The 16,677-nt window shown below is 33.4% G+C and overlaps 1 protein-coding gene across 2 annotated transcripts in view; it reads left to right on the top strand.

Moving 5' to 3' along the window:
- LOC110106301 overlaps window positions 1-14,967 on the top strand; it is a 22,209-nt gene extending 7,242 nt beyond the window's left edge. The window contains exons 10-20 of one of the 2 annotated variants that reach the window (XR_002304219.2): window positions 6,195-6,323; window positions 6,443-6,541; window positions 6,633-6,690; window positions 6,785-6,860; window positions 6,993-7,116; window positions 8,325-8,482; window positions 9,040-9,112; window positions 9,300-9,494; window positions 10,169-10,262; window positions 13,684-14,642; window positions 14,882-14,967. Coding sequence is in view for 1 of the 2 variants with exons in the window: in XM_020836158.2 (XP_020691817.1) it covers window positions 6,195-6,323; window positions 6,443-6,541; window positions 6,633-6,690; window positions 6,785-6,860; window positions 6,993-7,116; window positions 8,325-8,482; window positions 9,040-9,112; window positions 9,300-9,494; window positions 10,169-10,262; window positions 13,684-14,483 (1,806 nt within the window). In the remaining variant the exon portion in view is untranslated. Of the gene's footprint in view, window positions 1-6,194; window positions 6,324-6,442; window positions 6,542-6,632; window positions 6,691-6,784; window positions 6,861-6,992; window positions 7,117-8,324; window positions 8,483-9,039; window positions 9,113-9,299; window positions 9,495-10,168; window positions 10,263-13,683; window positions 14,744-14,881 lie in introns of those variants that run through there. The other variant, XM_020836158.2, reaches the window with a different exon arrangement.
- Window positions 14,968-16,677: the final 1,710 nt, after the last annotated feature.

Here is a 16,677-nt window from a genome sequence, read left to right as displayed (position 1 = left end):
CCGAACATTTGGCACCAAATAAGCATCGTGCAAGGTCTCACCACCATTCTTATAGAATTTTCCCTTAAGTTTGAGGGGAACTTTTATATTGCACAATAAGCCCGATGCACTTATCAACCATCCAACTTGAATTCTGCTGATAATATCCCCATCAATTTCACCATCACTTTGAACAATAGATCCAAGATATCTAAAACGTATACTCTTATCGATGACTTGATCGCCCAAAGTAACAATCCCCTCACTAGGTCTATTGCTACCAAAATTAACTCTATATATTCAGTTTTAGATCTACTCAACGCAAAAAACCTTTAGACTCTAAAGTTGACCTCCATAATTCAAGTTTATCCTTCAATTCCCCTCTCTAGTCTTATCAACAAGAGAATATCATCAGAAAAATCATACACCAAGGTACATCCTCTTGCAAATGTCTAGTGAGAACATCCATGACTAAGAAAAATGATATGGACTTAGGTGATACTTGATGTAATCCCAATAAAGATACAAAATATCAAGTCAAATAAGATTAAACTGATAAGCAATGATAATTATGAGCTTTGGCGGAAGTGGATTTATTACGTTGTACACAACAATTACTAGCAGATTAATGGATGTGATCACCGAGCCTAACAGAGTTAGCTCTAAAAGAAGATTGACGTGGAAAGTAAAGCTTTAGGTTTATATGAGAATCCTTATTAATCATTTGAATACCTTACTGGGGAATACTAATAGTGATTTGGTGAACAAATATTTCATGAAATTTTAAAAACGACTTAAGAATTCTAACTAAGACTAAGAATATTTTTGGTATTAATGTTTAAGAAGAAGGAGAAGTGTGAGATTGGCAATAATTTACAAAAGATCGAACTAATGAAACATAACACAGCTGTAATAGGAAAGAGTAATAGAATGTCTTCCAGCTTTTTGCCTTTGTTGCTAGAAAACCATATGAAGGTGATATGCATGTTAAGACTAAAAGGGAATAAGTATTAGCAGCAAAATGAAAGGTTTTCATAACGTTTTTATTTTATTTTGAGAGAAAAGCGACAAAATGGTTCCTTAACTCTTTGGGAGGGGACAAAATTGTCCCACTACTTTTGAAGGTTCATTTGATCCCTCAACTTTAACAATAGACGCATTTCCGGGTCCTCCATTATAAAAAATAATGGCAAATTCGGATAGCTGAAGGATGTTCGCGAGAAGTAATGATTCGAATACACAAATATAATAATAATAATATAATAATAATCAGTAATATGTCGAAACGAACTCAATCATTCTTCGAACCCTCTACGAGGATGAGCTCAAAATCCAGCAACCAAATCCTCTTCGAAAGAGACGAACGCAATTACCGCTCTACCTTCACGTGAGCTGACTGGCACATTAATAACCACCACAACAAAACCACCACTATTACTACAACCTTAACCACAACATCCAACAAATAACCACCCTACCACCACACATACCAAAAACACACCAACACACAAATAAACCACAAACCCAAAAACACAAGTACCTCAATTAAACTAACAACATTTAACTCTCTTATAAACTACAATCCAACAACACCAACCAACACTAACATTTTTAAAAAAAAAAAATTCCACACACTAAACCAACAAACACATACAGACACCCAAAATTAAAAAATGCCCAGTAATTTCCTCAACAATACTAGAATGATTTGCAAGAAAACAAAAATTAAGATCAATAATTGAAATCAAAAGCGTTACCTATGGGACATGCAGATTAAAGGGTTTATCAAGGTGTGCAGGCCGAATCTACGTTGCGCCGAAGAATTGAGTCATTGTGGTTTTTTGATTGTTTATGTAATTTTTATTTATGATGTCGTATTGTATTTGTTTTATTTGTTCTCTTTCTCAATTGTAGCCGGCTTTTATTAAGGGATGTACGTATATAAGCCTGAAGGGCAATTGTCTTTTTTCTATTTTGAGTCTTATGGTACGAGGCTAATTTATTAGCCCCTATGTTTTCTCTTTGCAAGTTAATGATGATTAATAAAACTTGTTTAGTCTTGTTGAACTTCTCATGAGAGCTTGAAGAGTTTAGAGTGAAATCCGAGTCTTGAGAAGGAAGCTTGCACACATACCCACCAACCTAGACGAGTCGGGTTTCGTGTTCTATTTCTATCTCTTTCTCTCTTCCTCCTAGCATCACTGGACACACCACCTCTCTTTCCACCTACCGCGCCCCTCTATCCCACCATTCAAACCATCGGCCTAAGCCCTAGCCATCTTGGTTACTTCCTATTTTGGATTGCCATATATTGTTGGCCTTTAATTCACATTTTTCCAAAAATTTAAAATTCAATTCTTTCCTGACTTATAAAATCTATTTTTAGAAAAGTTTTTTAATCCTCCTCATCAGAATTTAAATTAATTTGGGATGAATTAATTAGTTTTCGTTCTTTGGTGCATCTAATCTAATCCCCAAATAAGGAAGCATTAAGCCTCCTTAATTTTCCCCATCTCCCTTATCCGCCGGCACTAGCCTGCCTAACCGCGGCCTAGCCTTCCTAACTAAACGGCCCACTTCCCACTTTCTCATGCTTTTGAGTCTTCCTATTAGTTATATCATTAAATTGGATCAATTTGGAATTCAAATTAATTAAATTTGAAATTCAAATTCTTCTCTCCTAATTCTACTATTCTATTTAAGAAAAGTTTCCAATATAACCATTTCAAATCAAATTCTATTGAAATTGACTGGATCTCTTGCTTAATTTACAACTCCCCTTGATTAGTGCCTCCATATTTAATTCCCTAAGCCCTCCCTCTCTCACACATGCGCCAGCTGCCCTTAACTAGAACACCCCCCACTCCTTTCTCTCTCCTCCCTCTCTCTCTCTCATTAATTCCCCTCCCTGATTTTTAGGAATTAAATTTTCCTTCCCATTTTCATCTCTTTAATTTCAAAATCTGAACTTTATTTCAAAATTTTTTGAAGTGAAATCTCCCCATCAACCCTACTCCTAACCCCCTAGTGGATCTCCTTCTTTCGGCCGACCCCTCCTCCAACTTAGCTCTTACTTCTTGTGAGAATCCCTCTTCTCTCAAAACACCTAAGACCTTGAAACGCCATCGTAACTACCATGTACACAGCCATCATGGCCATCTCGACATCCCCGACTACAAACTTGCCTCGGATGAAGCATGGCTTCATGCAACATTCTCCATTCAACCTTCTTCGGAACATCAACCTGAAGAATCGACCATACGTTGAAATACATAGAGCGCATTTTCTTGGACACCTTGGTGGAAGCTATTGAAGAACAACTTCGAAGATCGTCAAGTGGGAGGATTGTCGTCGATCCTGACGGAGGTTTTCTACTTTTTCCTTTTCTCGTATTTCTTAAGTCTAACCCTCTCTTGTGATTTGATTGTAGTCATGAAGGCTGTAATTCACCTGATTCTGCTAAAGGCTTGTAAACGTAGGAATTTGAATGAAGCTTCTTTGTTTTCTAATTCTTATTGTTAAACTAAGATATTTTCGTTGAACAGCTAATACGTTTGCATTATGTTATTCTCCTAAAATATGTTTGATGAATGCAATCTCTTGATGTGCAACTTGCCTAAACGACGTGACGCGCTCTTACGTTTGATTCTTCGTTTTATTTGCTAAATAGAGTCTATTTTGTTATTAATCTAATAAATTAGAGTTTGTGCAAGCTCTTACTTAAATTTATTGCAAGTATCATAGTTTACATCAATCCTAGTATCAGAGCATGGTTAATGCTCTTTTTGCATATGTTAGTATCACTTGGTAAAATTTTCTTTTCAAACATTTTATCCATTCACCATTGCATTTGTGTCATTTAGAATTTGTTAGGTTTGTTGTCCTTACTTTTCTCAAGTCATTTTTTTACAAGGTAATAAGTATGTTTCTAATCATATAACTTGCTATCCTTTTACATCTCTTAGTCCACTTTAGGTGTCTCGTAGTAAATCCACTGGATCCGGGAACAGACTAGGAAGGTACTTTAGAACTTGTTGGTAGGCCAAATGAACAATATTAAGCCCACATAACTCAAAGAAAATCAACGCCAACTCTAAGCTGAACTTCGTAGAAATACCACTGAGCGATTTGACACACTGAGCGAGCTAGAGAGCCCCTCCTATCCTACAACCCCATCTAGAACCCACCTTCTATGTATGGGGATGAACACTTACCCGGATAAGAGGCAATATCGTGAACATATCATCGAGCCTCCTTACCATGGACATGACCCACGTCATGATCCGATATACACTCATTGGAAAAAATATTAAAGTTGACGCTCTACTTGATGGGCACACTCCGATCCCTAGCTCTTCCTAGACTAGGTCAAAGGTATGACAGTTTCCCCTTTAGTGGTATAACATCTCCGAGTTTAGGTAAAGGTCAGTTTTGTGGAGATGAAGCTCACGGGTAGGGGAGTCAGTTTTTGGGCCAACTGAGAGCCTTTAGGGAAGCTAGGAATCGATTACCCCATTACTGATTGGTCGTCCATTGAAATGGGAACTCAGCAGAAGTATTTGCCTCGTCGGTACTTTCACCCACTATTGGATAGGTGGACATAGGCTGACTCCAAAGGCAACAAACCATGTTGCAGTACATCGAATGACTTCCTGATTCGCCTGCAAAGGGGAGAACTCGTACACCCCCGCGCATATATTGTATATGTTTCAACCGGGTTGCCCGAGATGAATCTTCGTAATGAGCTGTTTGCCCGGAACATCACTAAATGAGGAATGCATACACCTAGTGCTTGATTTAGAGGAGCCCGTTCACAGCAAGTCGGGCCCATTCACATGACTCTAGGCCCTCCTACAGGCCATACTGGTTCAGTTTCCGCGCCACACACTTCTGCTAGCCGACGCCATTTCTGGGAGCAACCGCCCGACCACCCACGGGTCCTTCCCTCTGCACCTCGAATCTTAATTTTGGAATAAACTCCGCCCCGGATACCCCTCGGTCTAGTCCCGGGAGAGCATTCTCATCTTTGCAACACTTAACTTAATATTATGCTTATCTTTTAATGACCAATATTCTACACAATAAAGTACTGCAGGTCTAACCACTATATTATAGAATTTCCCCTTAAATTTGAAGTAGACTTTTCTATCACACAACAAACACAATGCATTAATCCATTTCAACTATCCAACTTGAATTCTATTAATAATATATCCATCTATTTCACTATCATTCTGAATAATATACTCAATATATAAAAAATGTTTACTACATCACCTAAAGTGACAATCCTCTCACTAGATCTATTATTACTAAAAGAACTAATATATAATAAATAGTTAATATAATTATTTTAAAGTTTAGAAATTGAAATGACTAACTAATTATATAATTAACAATGTAAATAATAATTAAATAATTAATTAGATAATTAATATTCAAATAATAATTAGATAAATATTCAAATATTAATATTTATAATAGTATTTAAATAATTAAGCTAGTTAATATCCCTAAAATTAGATAATTAAGCTAGTTAATTTAGATAATTAATATATTACTAAAAAATTTAAAGTTATAACAAAAAATATTACTAATTTTTCTTATTAAAGAAACGATTAATAATTTTTTTTTGCAAAACTATAATTACTTGAAAATTATATCTAATAAATAGTTTAATTAAAAAATTACTAAAATACTCCTATTTTTAACACCATCAAGTCCAACATCCATTAGTTTGGATGTTAGGACCAAAATGGTTCTATTTTAAAGGGTCGAGGGATCAAATTGGTTCCTCAAAATAGTTAGGGACCATTTCAATCCCTCCCAAAGAATTAAGAGATCATTTTGATCATTTTCTCTTGATTTTGAGATGGTTTATCATTGAGTATTGTGAGAATTGATTTGGTGCATATTAAAAAAGTAATGTGTGTATTATAGGCTGTTGTAGTGCGACGAATGAGTTTTCATTTACAATAAGATCATATCAAGAATTAGTAGTGTATCTAAAATGAAGATCAGGAACCTTGAATTTACGGCATATGTTCAAAGAGTGAACCAGGCTAAACAAATTGGTTAGCTAGGCTCTTATATAGATCGAACTGTTAAAGAAAGCAATTAGTGCAGTTTTCTAAATTAGATTTTTTTTTTGGAAGGTGTTAGCTACAATTTTTTCTACAATATTATGTTGACTAGTTTTCTATGAAAAATGTTAGGGAAACCATGTGGCTTTATTGTCTTCCTTTGCTGAGATGGGACTTAAGCTGCGGCTTGACATGCCAGATCAAGCTATGGAGGTTTCCACCCTATTTTTTCGTAGATCCACACTTGCAAGTGAAGCACTTGTAAGTATGCTTCATGGTCTTATTCTTGGATTGAAACATTTTTCTTCGTTTTCTAATAAAATTTCTTTGTTGTTGCCTTCATAAAATTGACGATAATGTTATTTATTTTCACTCCTAAGGAAAATGTGAAGTCTTTGAACGGCCAAAGAGAAAAGAACATGAAGGTCATTCAAGAGAAAATGAATCTGGATCAAAAGGAAGCTAAACGCTTTAATCCTGTAAGTGAAGTATATTGCAATGCACCAATATTGAAAACTTAGAATGAAGTCTATCAATACAGTTGATGACATGCACGAACCTATATTACAGGTTGATGCATTCCCTGGTGACGCAATTATATTTATGAGGGTTCTAAATCTTCTTCGAGGTTGGTAAATCCTATGAATTGCCTGATGATCAAGAGTATCATTACCTTTTAAGCAAAGAAAATATACATATTATCTCAACCTGTATTTCGCCAGGGCTTTCATCTACTATGAATGTTAGAATTGCCTATCTGGACATCATGAAGCCATTTGCAGAGGAAGCTTTACTTGGGTAGGATTATAACTTTCCTGGTCGTTTTTTATTATTTGGATTTTGTGGTATTATAGGCTTGTTCTGTCAATTCTTGAAACAAATTTCATATTCTTCATTTTTGTTCTTTTCTAACTTGATCGTAAATTCCAGGAAATTGAAAAATTCCCCAAAGATGAACATGGAGTGGATTTGCGATACACCAGTACACTCCAGTGTAGAGGAGAAGTTAAGGCAGCTCTTAGTTCAGATGGGGGATAAAATACTTGGGTTACAGGTAACGCTTTCACTTATTTATTTATTTGGATACAATATCGTTTTTGTTATCAATTCTAATTATGCTTCTCTGAATAAAATATCTCAATAAACTTTTGATAGTTGGAACCAAATACTCCCAACATCTAAGTTTTTTTTTTCTTTTTTTCCCTTTTTATGACTTTATGCACAACCTTATCCCTGTAATTCTCAAGGATTAAGTCACCATTCTTAGCTATTCAGAATCATTTCTACTCCCAGCTTTCTCCCTCCTTTCCTCCCTCTGTGTTACTACTCTCTCTTATGTTTTTTCATTCAATTTAAAATCACCACCTCGACAAACTCTTCTGGGTAGTGTTGGATGGCGGGTTTGCCATTGTCCCCCCCCTCTCTCTCTCTCTCTCTCTCTAACACACAAATATGCATAGTTCTTTGTTATTTCTCTTTCCCTTAGGGCTCTCTTCTTCTCTTTCTCTCTCTCTCACCCCACCCCTGCCTTCTTCCTCTTCCTTCTACCTCTTAGTTCTTTGCATGAGGTAAAAGATGAAGGGAGCAATATAATTTTGTAGGCTTCATGGGCCATATGTAACAAAACCAGGAAATGGAGGTTTGAATTTTCCAAGCCAGGCAATTAGGCTTCATGTGCAGCATGCATTGCAAGCACATTGATTGTCTGCATAAATAAATCCATGCTTGCACACATGCATACACACTTTTTGCATCAAGATTTTTATTTTCTGCAGTTACTGGTTTGTATAGCTATCTTTTAGGCTTCGTTTGGGACAGCTTTCTTCCTGCTTCTTAAAGCGGCTTTCTAGTACAAAAATTTTAATTTTTTTTACTAGAAAGCCGCTTTAAGAAGCAATAAAAAAGTCGTCCCAAACGAAGCCTTAGACATGGTATGTGATGTAGAAATCATGTAGCCTACTTTTTCAAAGTAGGCTACATCTAGTTGGTGGTCTAAAGCCTAACTTTGTGAGGCCGGATATTAGCTTTCTAGAACAATGTTCCGTTGAGGTAGATAAATCTGGGAACCTTTATTGGTTTAGGTTTTGGAGTAACTTTTGATGGATTTTGAATTTTATCGTTGCATGAATTATGGTTCAGGTAATATTAATCTTAAATCAGTCTTTTAATTTCAATCAAAGAATATCTTATGAGCTCAAATCATCATATTCTCATTTCAGATTTTTGTTTTTTAACAAGATTATAATTATTTGGTTATCTTAGGTATGTGCCTACAAAGATGGAAAAGTCATAATAGATACTGCTGCTGGTGTGCTAGGGAGATATGATCCTCGTCCTGTTCTACCTGATAGTCTATTTCCAGTTTTTTCTGTAACAAAAGGAATTACAGCAGGGATGGTGCACTGGCTTGTTGACAAGGGGTATGAAAACGTTATATTTTACTGGATGGAATGTTAAAATGCTTCAATGTCTGCCATCTATTATAGGAAATTTACATACATACCACCCTATACTACTCTATTTACATATTTAACACCTAAACCTTTAATATTACATACATACCATCTATAGTTCATTTTGAGTGGTATATTTGATATTAAAATAATATAAGATGGTATAATATAGATATATGTAATATTAAAATTTTGGGTGTTAAATATATAAATAGGATGGTATAAAATGGTATGTATGTAAATTTTCCTAAGATATATTATGGTTCGAAGCATAATATTCCAAGCAGCAGTTCTTTACTTCATAAACATTTTATCTGGCTGAGATAATATGGTAATTACTTTTTCCGATTGCCTGCCGATGCGGCACTGGAAGATTTTCAGCTTGTTTATATCACAAAAAAATTCTTCTAAAATAGAATTCTAATGTGAAAAAGCAACTTGTTCAATTTTAGCTGAATGCCATACTTGTCAAGATTAAGGTTTTCCGTGAAGGGAACTTAACCTTGGTTTAAATTATCTTGCAGGAAACTCAAACTTGAAGAAACCATTGCCAATATATGGCCAGAGTTTGGCACCAATGGAAAAGATCTTATGAAGGCATAAATTTTACCAGTTTTCTGTTAATTGTTTTGATGGCTTAGGCTTCGTTTGGGACGGCTTTTTTGTTTCTTCTTAAAGCAGTAAGAAGCAGCAAGAAAGTCATCCCAAACGAAACCTTACTTCCAAAACGGAAAGATTTGTGTTTGTTAAAATATTCAGTAACCTTTTTTTTTTCCTTGATTAGGTTCACCATGTCCTCAATCATACATCTGGTTTGCACAATGCTATGGCTGATGCCATGCAGAACAATCCTTTGTTGCTTTGTGACTGGGATCAATCGTTAGACTATATTGCTAAGTGCAGCCCCGAGACAGAAATTGGTACTCAGCAACTATATCACTACTTATCTTTCGGTTGGCTTTGTGGTGGTATCATTGAGGTGTGTGCTATTTTTTCTCTGTAATGGCACACTTAACATAGTACAGGAAATTTGTAGTATCTTAGTGCCATGCTAATATTTATAGCTTGAGCAATATTTGGATCATTTTCTATCACCTTAAAGTTGTTTCCATTAGTATCATATGACCTTTCAGGTCTCCAGTTTGATAATTATCTAATCTAGAAGGATAATGAAGGAGTAGGGGTCGACCTAAAGTAACTTGAATAATTGAAAGATTTGTTTAAAGAGAAAATGATAGATTTGATCCCTAAAATAGTCACCGACGTAAAAAAAATACTTATTTGATCTCTTTGACTATTTAAATTGGGATCAAATTAGTCCTTGTATGAATCATTTAGATACTTATTTAAAAAGTCAAAGGGCTAAAATGAGACTTTTAAATATTCAGGGATCATTTTTTGTCCTTATTTCTTTGTATAAACTAGACTTAACAATTCAAGTCATAGAAGAGTAGAAATGAATGGAGAATGTGAATTCATAAACCTGAACCCAGGCTAGGTAAGGCTAATAATGACATTGGTAATGAAAGGTTGTCCTTGTTAAGTTCACTTCTTGATGTATTCATGGAAATATGCTTCTATCTCTTTCAAGTTATGTTTGTACCTTTTTTTTCACTAATATATTGTAATGACTGTACTCTTCTATCCAAACAGCATGCATCTGGGAAAAAAATTCAAGAAGTATTGGAAGAAGCTATAGTGCACCCTCTCAACATTGAAGGCGAGTTATACATAGGTATCCCACCAGGTGAGCAAGCAACCGTATATATCATGCCAGCTTAAAATTATCATTTGTTTGGTGAAAAGTAAGATAACTTCAAATTCAAGGAGGTGGTTTATATGAATAATAGATACTAATCTTTATTTATCTTCTTAGTTGATTAGAGATTCAAAAGTTTGTTACAAAATTTTTATTGGAATTTAGGTTCAAATAAATTTGAATCTATTTTATTAAGAAAGTATCATTTCTTCAAAGATATTTTGGTATCTTCTCCTTTAATTCTATTATTTTATTATTTATTCCTTTAATTTTCTCTTAAAAATGTAAAAAAAGCATTTGAGAAAATGTCATATCATTTTAATAGTATTATAGGATTAAAATATTTCTTCAGAATATAGAGAGATGAGTTTTAATGAATGAGGATTGGCCAATATATGTGATGGTTGGATAATCAAAAAGATATTTGAATGGAAATGAGTAAGAGTGGTAAACTCTTCAGTTCATTACTTCTTTGCAAAGTGAATTGGGGGTGTCGGGCATTCTTCTTTAACAAAGGTTGTGATCTCTAAGCGAAAGATCTTGTAATTCATTATAGGCTTTTGAGCTTTATCCATTCACCTCTTAGAGACGAGCTTTGAAGGAATCAACAAAAGACATTCGTTTTCTAGATTGTTATGGGAATAGTGTCCTACTTTTATATTTGTTGATGATAACAAAAGAAAGCCAACGATTGATTGCCTTTGACTTCCCCTATGCCAGCTGAAGTGGGGAGTTGATCTCTAGGTATGAAATTTATACTATTATTATGAAATTGGATAGAATTGGACTTCCAAATATAGCATTCTAGACTGAATGTGTTTACCAGCATGAATTAGATCATATATGTTAATCGTAGAGATGACTTGCATCGCATCACTAGGAAGGTGATCATGTCTTAAGCATTAATAGATTGATTCCCAAAGCCATACGCTTTATGAGGGTATGGATAAAGCTCTTTTTTGTGGGGGTAAAATTTATAAGAGTAGAAAAGAAAAGCATGTCTGCTAAATCTTCTTATATAAATCAATATTTTTGTTATGTTTATGGAGAAATCCCCCTCAAACTTAAGGGAAAATTCTATAAGATGGTGGTTAAACCTGCAATACTTTATGGTGCATAATGTTGGCCATTAAAAGAGAAGCATAATATTAAGTTAAGTGTTATAGGGATGAGGATGCTTAGGTGGATGAGTGGCTTTACTCTTAGAGACAGGATACAAAATGAACATATACGTGAGAAGGTTGGAGTAGCTCCCGTGGAAGATAAGATTAGAGAGATTCGTCGTAGATGGTTTGGTCATATAAAACGGTGGTCTTCCCATGACCCGGTTAGGAAAGTAGATGTATTAGATTTGACTTGTGTTAAGAAGGGGAGAGGTAGACCTAAAAAGACTTGGCTAGAAAATATTAGAAAGGACCTTTCTTTATTAGATTTAAATGAGAATTTAACTTTTAACATGGCAAAATGGATAAAAAGGATTCAGGTAGCCGACCCCACATAGTGGGATAAAGGCTTGATGTTGTTGTTGTTATGGAGAAATCTCTCACCCTATCCATCAAGATTTGAGTTAATAAATTTAATATGATTTCTTATTGATATCTCTTCTTGAACGAGGAAGATAATAGGTGTTAATGGCCCTTCAATAATGTCTTCGACATGTCGACTTCTTACTTTTAAGGTTGACATGTTATCTGAGAGTGTCAAACTTCCTTATTCTAAGGTTTGGATTCTAAATTATGTAAATGTTAGCTAAGTGTCCCTGAAGTATCAGGCGATTGATTTCTTCTTTCAAGTGAATATTTTTTTGTAAATGATGTCAAGGGTGATGAAAGTGACAAAAGGGTTTAATCTGCACCATTCACATATTTCAACAACTTTGGCCATTGGAATTTAATGTTTTGAATTTTTATAATGATATTAGCTCTAGCTGTGTTTATTGATCATTGATATTGCTCTAGTCGACAAGGTTAATTTGTATCAGTATTTAGTTTCATCTTTTTATGTTATTGGTCAACACCAAGGTGTTATATCAGTATTTAGTTTCATCTTTAGGTGACTCTCCCTCATTTTGATGAATGTCATAGAAATGGGAAGAGTCCTTGACTATTTTCTGGTTAACAATGAATTGGTCGATAAAAATTTAATAATTCTGTTTGTGTTATTAGTACCATGGGGAACATCTATAGTTGAGCACGTAGAGGCATTCATATCTATTTGAAACATTAAGGTTTTGATTGGATGGCTCTAGTTGGTATAATTCATGGAGACACGAGATTTCAGTCTCTGACTCCATACCTGGAATATGATATTTGAGTGTCAATATAAAAGTATTTTGAATGGTCGCATTCCTCCCCAAATTAGGCAGGGGAGCCGCTAAAGCCTGGCTACACTATCCTTGGTTTGTTTGTTTGTTCCTTGAATCGTGTGAGGTAAATTATGATGTCCCAGTTTTTCGTATGTTGTGTTGGCTTTTCATTTTGTCAATTAGAACTTTAGCTATGAAGCATCGAGTTCATTAGCTTTGACTGATTATAGAGTGCAATTAGTTAGTGAAAGTGGAGAACTTTTTCACATATAGTGTTAGATTACTGTGTGCCAAAAAATGTCAAAAGGCAATGTAGATCTTTAGGATATGCCATTCACAACAACCACACTCATTTATATGGGCCCTGAAAATTTGAGCCCTGTCCTCTTCTGCTCTTTCTTTTTTTCGGTGAGGAGAGTTTTAATGAGTTTATATCCCGGTTTAAATTTTCAGAAGACAGATTGAATTTTTAGATAAAACACTACCCAGATACTTTTCCCTCATTTTACGAGGATTTTATAATGTGAGTTTTGGTTTCCTATAGGTGCAAGTCCCTATAGTTTAGATGATTGATATATTATTATAATTCGTTAACATAGTTCCCGATGACAATAATTCATTTACCAAGGACTACGTTTTTACCCTACATTAAACTTTGCTAATATAATATATTCAATAAGGTCAAATTGGGCAAAAAGAAGTCTCGCAAGTCAGAAGCCGAGTGTTTACCTTTCCATTCAGTTTGTTTCGCCAACTTTCTATGGTCATACTGGCTTTCTTGTCAAGGTTATTTATATTTTGTACAAGAGACTTGGCCATTATAGTGATTTTTAATTTGTTTGAAATTAAATAAAAAAATGTACCGCTATACTTTATCTAAGCGTCTTTACAATGTCCTCCTCAATATTCCATCTTGTTCTTGCCTTGATTTGCTCTTGTTTGAAGTTACATTCAAAAAAAATTTCCCAGAGGGTTGATGCTTGAGTTCTCTTATTTTCAACCTATGCCATTTTCGTTTTATATTAACTGTAAGGCCTGCTACTTAGATAAAATGGCATGAATTTATCTTATGTTGATTGATAAGAATAAAAATAAACTTGCAAGGTGTGGAGTCTCGCCTCGCGACACTATCACTTGATACAGATGAGTTGGAAAAGTTTTCTGCTATCCAGTCCAGATCCGAAATTCCAGGCAGCCTTCAGCAGGGCAATATCCTAGAGATTGTAACCACTATACCTTTCTTCTTCAACACTCTCAATGTGCGCCGCGCAATCATCCCAGCTGCCAATGGACATTGCTCTGCTCGTGCTTTGGCGCGCTACTATGCTGCTCTTGCTACCGGCGGAAATATTCCATCTCACTCTTCCCTCTCCAAACCGCCCCTCGGCGATCTCCTCCACATTCCAAAATTCCCATCTGCGAAGGCGAAGAAAAAGAGCAGAAGTTGCAATATCAGAACACCCAGCATGGGTTGTAGTATCTTCAGCCACAATGATGATAGCATAAACTACAACCTTGTTAGCAACATGGTGGAAGAGGACACAAAACAGTGCATGTTCAACAACCCAAACATTCATGATGCATTCATGGGATCTGGCGATTTCTCGAACTTGGTCTTCGCAGAAGGTAAATTTGGGCTTGGTTTCAGGACGTTCAAGTCGACCGAGACCGATTCCCATGATACGAAAACCTTTGGACACTCGGGTATCGGCGGCTCTACCGGTTTTTGCGACGTGGAGCATAATTTTGCAATTGCAGTGACTGTCAACAAGATGTCACTTGGTGGTGTCACAAGAAAGATAATTCAGCTAGTTTGTTCTGAGCTAAAGATTCCACTGCCTCTTGAGTTTTCAGAGCATGGAGAGAAAGGACCAGATATGCAGCTTAGTTTACAGCAATCTTGAAAAGTATCAGAAGCCAGAGAACGATGATAAGCAAGGTATATACAAGGGATATACGTTGTAAAATATAGGACAAATTTTCAAATTCCCTGACTCAGCAATACCTGTTAGATTATACCGTTAAGTAACAAGTGTAATTCATGGTTAAAGAGGACTGTACTGGTTAATTTATCATTTACCATATGATCTGTGCTGATCAAAATGGATATTTAGTAAATTCAATACATGATAAAACAATACATGGCGAAATTGGAAGATCACAATTGATTCTGTTTATCATTATTATTACTATTATTTATGCTTCATATTTAACAAAGTAAATTGCAGATTGCATGAGCAGGTTATAGCCTCTTTTGGTTATGCTTTTCTACTGATTTGTGTTAACAATTTTTTGTTACTAGTTTATCATGTTACTGACAATGGCAGAGTATGTTATCTATCTTACGATTGCAGTTCTGTTCTTATTTTATCTCATTAATAAAAATTTGTTATGATAATTTTAGTTATATTTTTATTGTTTAAATGAAAAAATTATTAAGTATATCACAGCTAACTATAATTATTAATATTTATTTACAAGTGCAATAAATACATATGAATAAAAATTAAAAAACTTTAAAAATCAAAATTAAAATTTAATAAAAAATATTATTTTGTTTAATATTTTTAAATAAATATTACAAAAAAAATTAATTCACATCCTTGATATAAATAGAGGAATACAAATGAGTACTTAATAAATGTAAAGGAAGGCTAAGAGGCATTAGGGAATTTAAAGAATTTATTCATTTATTTGTTTAAATGAAAACTAATTACATGTTAATTATTTTAAAAATTACTAATTAATCATTAAAATATAATAAATCAAAGGCTATGATTCAATTTGAATAGTTAAAATGAAAGGCTAGAATTTTATTTGATAAGAAAATCAAACGCTTTTATAATAGTAGTATAGATTTATTAATTAGTTATAATACAATAAATGGACAAGATAATTTTAGAAGAACTAAAACGGATGACCAAAATTTAAAAAAATAAAAAAGTTGTTCCAAACCAAGCCTAAATATTTGTAAACCAATAAGGACCTATTATTTAAAAGTAGCATATGATTACTAATTTATGATCACAACCTATCAATTTAAAAATATAATCATAGAAATTTATTAACTTTTGCTATTATTAGCTTATTTTTTAAATTATAAAGGTTATGTAGAAAATTCTACGTACATGGAATATATGCACACACATACTTACAAACAAACATATATATGATAATTTAAGTATAATTAGTAAGCTATTTGAGTATAAAAACATTTTGAAATACCTTTTTATATGCTCGATTTGTTTAGTCATTTTATTAGTCATAATTTTTATCGCATTTTACTTGCAATCTTTTAATTTTTCATTCATTTATTTTGTAACCAAAAGCAAGGATCAATTTTAATGTGTAAATTTTATATTAACAATATGAGTTTAATTAAATAGTTATTATGATGTATAACTCTAAATAAAATCATAAATAAGTTTACATATCATATATAATTTAATTCTAAAAGTAGTTAAATAGATAAATTTTATTTAATTTATATTACATTAAAAATTCTTAGGTGAGTATTACATTAAAAAATCATTAAAAATTTAAAATGATTCATCTATATTGAATAAAAATTATAAAAAACTTCTATTTAAATCTTATTATTTTATTTTAAGCGGCATAAATATCACTCTTAATAAAGATATTATAATTATAGTGACTCTTAATGAATAATATAAAATACATTTAAACTAATATATATTATATTAAATAATTCTCATTATTATTTTAAATTTACAACTAAAGGATGCAGTAAATATAAAATTATCTTAAATATATATTAAAATTCGATGCCACATAAGAAATAAAAAGGAAATATTAAATTAAAATTAAAACCGATAAGTTTCTAGAATCTATAGTTCACTCTCATGATATACAGATACATCCCAAAAAATCAATGACATCTGATTAATATGTAATTAGTGATTATGCGATGATATATTATATTAAATAAAGCTTAAACAAGATTTTATTCGGATAACTAATTTTAAATGGATAAATAATGAATGCTAATCAAATATTAATTATTTTATTCCTTATTTTAGATTTAAAAAATAAATAAAGCATCAAAGTACATTTTATTTTAAGTAAATAAAATAAAGA

Source organism: Dendrobium catenatum, unplaced genomic scaffold (assembly GCF_001605985.2).
Source record: "Dendrobium catenatum unplaced genomic scaffold, ASM160598v2 fragScaff_scaffold_1021, whole genome shotgun sequence".
NCBI lineage: Eukaryota > Viridiplantae > Streptophyta > Magnoliopsida > Asparagales > Orchidaceae > Dendrobium > Dendrobium catenatum.
The sequence above is the reverse complement of the archived record's forward strand: the minus strand, read 5'-3'. Positions and strand labels throughout refer to the sequence as shown.